Source organism: Apaloderma vittatum, unplaced genomic scaffold (assembly GCF_000703405.1).
Source record: "Apaloderma vittatum isolate BGI_N311 unplaced genomic scaffold, ASM70340v1 scaffold36616, whole genome shotgun sequence".
Taxonomy (NCBI): Eukaryota; Metazoa; Chordata; class Aves; order Trogoniformes; family Trogonidae; genus Apaloderma; species Apaloderma vittatum.
This window is the reverse complement of record NW_009724006.1, coordinates 1-3317: the sequence shown is the minus strand read 5'-3', so window position 1 is coordinate 3317 and position 3317 is coordinate 1. Positions and strand designations below refer to the sequence as shown.

Sequence of the window (3317 nt, the reverse complement as noted above, 5' to 3'; positions counted from 1 at the left end):
GGCATGGGAAGAGCAGGGCGAGGAAGCCCTCGCCTCGGACGTGGGCGAGCGCATGGGTTAGCGGGCGCGTGCCGCCGGCTGAAGCGAGGCAGCCTGGAGCGCTGAGGAGCGACGTGGATTCACAGGTCTTGTTTCTTCCAGTGCTGGGAGCCTAGTGCTGCTGTAAGATGCTTTGATAAGCAGTACGAGTACAAGGGCAGGTGCTGCCACCGGTGGCAGCCCCCTTTCCCCTTCCCGAGGACCTCGAGGCCTGGCTGTGCCAGGACCCCCCGCTGGGCCACAGCAGAGCAAGCCCAGCTCGGTGGGACCGAACCCCTGCACCCTGTTGCCAGCTTCACCTTCCTGGTGAAGTCCCTAGAGCGACTGGGGACCTCATGGGTGGCCCCAGTAGACCGCATGGACGTCACCAAATCTGCCCAGCTCTCGCGGGAGCGTTTGTGCTCCTGCAGCTGTGGGACCCCATGGCACGGGCAGCTTGCAGGGAGAGTGCTGTCGCTGGCACTACCAAATCGTCATGGCATTTGCCAACTCCTGCTCTTGCTGCCAGATCGTTTCCCACTCCTTAGAGTGCTGGAGGCAGCAAACAGCTGCTCCTGCTCTGCTGTCCCATCATCCAGCATCCCATGCAATGTGTGCAGCCACCAGGCGAGCTGGCCCCTGCAGCTGCTGGGGCAGCATCAGGGTACTGAGTAGCGTGCTGCAGTGGCCCTGCCACACACAGCCACCAGTGCTCCCTTGTCCTGCTGGCACAGCTGCTGCCTGGAGAGGGGTAAAGCCCCCCTGTCCCCTCCTCACTAGCCTCTGTTGCAGGGGAAAAGCTGGTCTCTGAATGCAATGGCACAGAGGACTCCGTCTGTGCCCACTGTGAGAGCGGACACTATCAGAAGGGCTGGACCAAGGAGAGGCATTGTGCCCCCCACGATATCTGTGAAGACAGTAAGTGCTCTCTGTGCCTGCTGGCCATGGCCTGTGGGAGTGGCAGGGGCTGGTGTCCCCCCAGGCTCACCCACCCTGCGTCCTACCTTACCCACACTTCCTTTGCCCAGATGTTGGCCTCGTCGTGAAGACACAAGGGAATGCGACGCACAACACGGTGTGCCAGTGCCGGGCCGGCATGCACTGCTCCGACAGCAGCTGCCAGACCTGCGTGGAGAACCAGCCCTGCCCGCGCGGCTTCGGCTTTGTGGCAGGTGAGTCCACCCAGCTCCTCCCTCTCAACGGGACTGATGCCCTGACAGCATCAACCTCAGGTCCTGCAGGAAAAGGGGGACTCCCAGCAAGGTGCCCCCAGCAGGGCTTTGGAAGAGCTGTGCCTGGCAGCGTTGCCACAGGGAGTGCTGCTCACCTGAGCCCCACAGCCCCGCGCACTGACCTTCCTGCAACTCTGCTCCTCTCCAGCCAAGGCCATGGCCCAGATGTCGTCCCCCTGTGAGCCTTGTGCAGAAGGCCCCTTCTCCAATGTCTCTTCTAAAACCGAGCCGTGCCATCCCTGGACAAGGTATTGTCTGAGTGCTGGCCACACCCTTCACCCATCGCCAGCTGTGCCCAGTCTCACTGAGCATGTCCTCTGCTGCCAGCCTCTGTAGGGGACTTGGGGACTGGGCAGCTGGAATGGTCTCTGGGGGACACAACACCAGGCTGGTTTAGGGCAGGAGCAAGAGGTGCAGAGTTCTGAGGGTGGCGAGGCCCAGAGTGGCATGGCTGAGCTTGAGGCAGATATCCAGGTGCTTGTGGTTGTCCCTCAGCACATGCGTGGGGTGTTGGCCCTTCCAGGGACATCCATGTTCGTGTCTGTGCTGGAGAGCAAGGGATGAGAGGCGACAGGGATCCCTCATGCCCGGTACAGGCTCTCCCTCCCAATATGTTCCTTTGCTGTGATCATCAGCTGAGGCACCAGCCCTGTCCGTGGGGAGTCTGGCTTCAAGGATGCTGTAGTCTGGCAGGTCATCCCTGTCTTTAGAAAGCTGCTTGAGGGTTAATTGCACTCCCTGGTAGAAACGTGAGCCTTATTTCTGGGCTGAATTAGTCTTGCTTCAGCTGCCAGCCATTGGATTTCACTTTGCTTTTATCTGTGCCCAGAAATTACCTCCGCACGGAGCCACTTGTAGCCTGTCATCGAGTCATCTCTGAGCTGTTCTCCGATAGCTGCAGTGCCTGAGCCCCAGGGTCTCCCTGACTGGGCAGATCTCAAATATCTGCTCCCTCCTGCCCCTTGTCCCCTGACTTGTTTCCATCTTCATTAGTTTCAGACCCTGGGGTGGGGCCCAGCTCTGTACCTGGTGTCCCTGTCACGCAGCACGGGGTCCCTGGCCACTCGCTCTGTGTGGGACACTTTCTTGCGCAGCTCTGGTGCCCACCCAGCCCCAGCCATTACCATCAGGGACTTTCCGCAGGCTCAGGCTGCTGCTGTGGTTACATGGTCTCATTATTTCCTGCAGCTGCGAGGAAAAGGGGCTGGTGGTGAAAACAAAAGGGACTAACACCTCAGATGTGGTCTGTGGTAAGTGCCTGGTGCCCTGGGCTGGGCCAGCGCAGAGCAGAGATCTCTGGAGCTGCGGCTCCTGCAGTGCTCGGAGGAGCTGGCCTGGTCCCTGGTTTTGGGGGAGTCGGGGGTCTGACAGCACTGCTGGTGTGATGGCTTCTTGCTCCTCTCTATCCCCATGGGACGGTCCTGGAGCAGGGGCAGCTCAGGGCACTCAGCATCCCAGGGTGCCTCACTAAGCTCGTCTCCCTCAGCAGAGTTGGGCAGGCGTTCCTCGCTCTCAGTGCTCATCCCCATCACGGCTGCCATTGTCACGTGCCTCGTGGGCATCTGCATCTACTGCCTGGTGCATGCAGGTGAGGGCTGGGGCACGGGAGGCAATGCCTTGGCCAGAGGGGCCGAGCGGGGAGGACAGCAGCAGCTCTGCGGAGAATGGGTCAGCCCTTCTGGTGACATCCCCAGGGCATGGCTCCCTGCGCCCGGGTCAGTGGGCCCTGTCCTCTGCAGTGCACATTTGTGCTTCTGCAGCCTAAACTGGGCCAGGTCCTCCAGGTCCTGGAGGAAAGCGCTGGAGCCTCGTGGGTCCAGCTCAGCTCCCTGCTGTGGAGCCCATCCTGGCCGCAGCAGCAGCGTGAGGCGAGCTGCAAGACCCATGTCCAGCAGCACCAGCCCTGGCTCTGACCAAAGAGTTTGCCGCAGGGCAGGGCAGGAGCACTCCACTTGACTGTTGTCTTCTCTGTCCCTCTTTCTCTCCAGATCCCAAGCGACGCCCGCGGGAGCAGGTGAGTGCCCAGAGCCCTTCTCCCACGGTGGATTGGGTTCTGCCCACGTGTGG

At 61.2% G+C, this 3317-nt stretch overlaps 1 protein-coding gene across 1 annotated transcript; it reads left to right on the top strand.

The window, feature by feature from the left end:
* Window positions 1–141: 141 nt before the first annotated feature.
* LOC104268563 (tumor necrosis factor receptor superfamily member 5-like) lies at window positions 142–3264 on the top strand (the record flags this gene model as incomplete). The annotated part of the gene is made up of 7 exons (XM_009872326.1): window positions 142–215; window positions 776–936; window positions 1047–1190; window positions 1399–1498; window positions 2439–2500; window positions 2740–2838; window positions 3239–3264. Coding segments are annotated over 7 exons (666 nt in total), but the record flags the coding sequence as incomplete, so codon positions are not given.
* Between the last annotated feature and the right edge of the window lie 53 nt (window positions 3265–3317).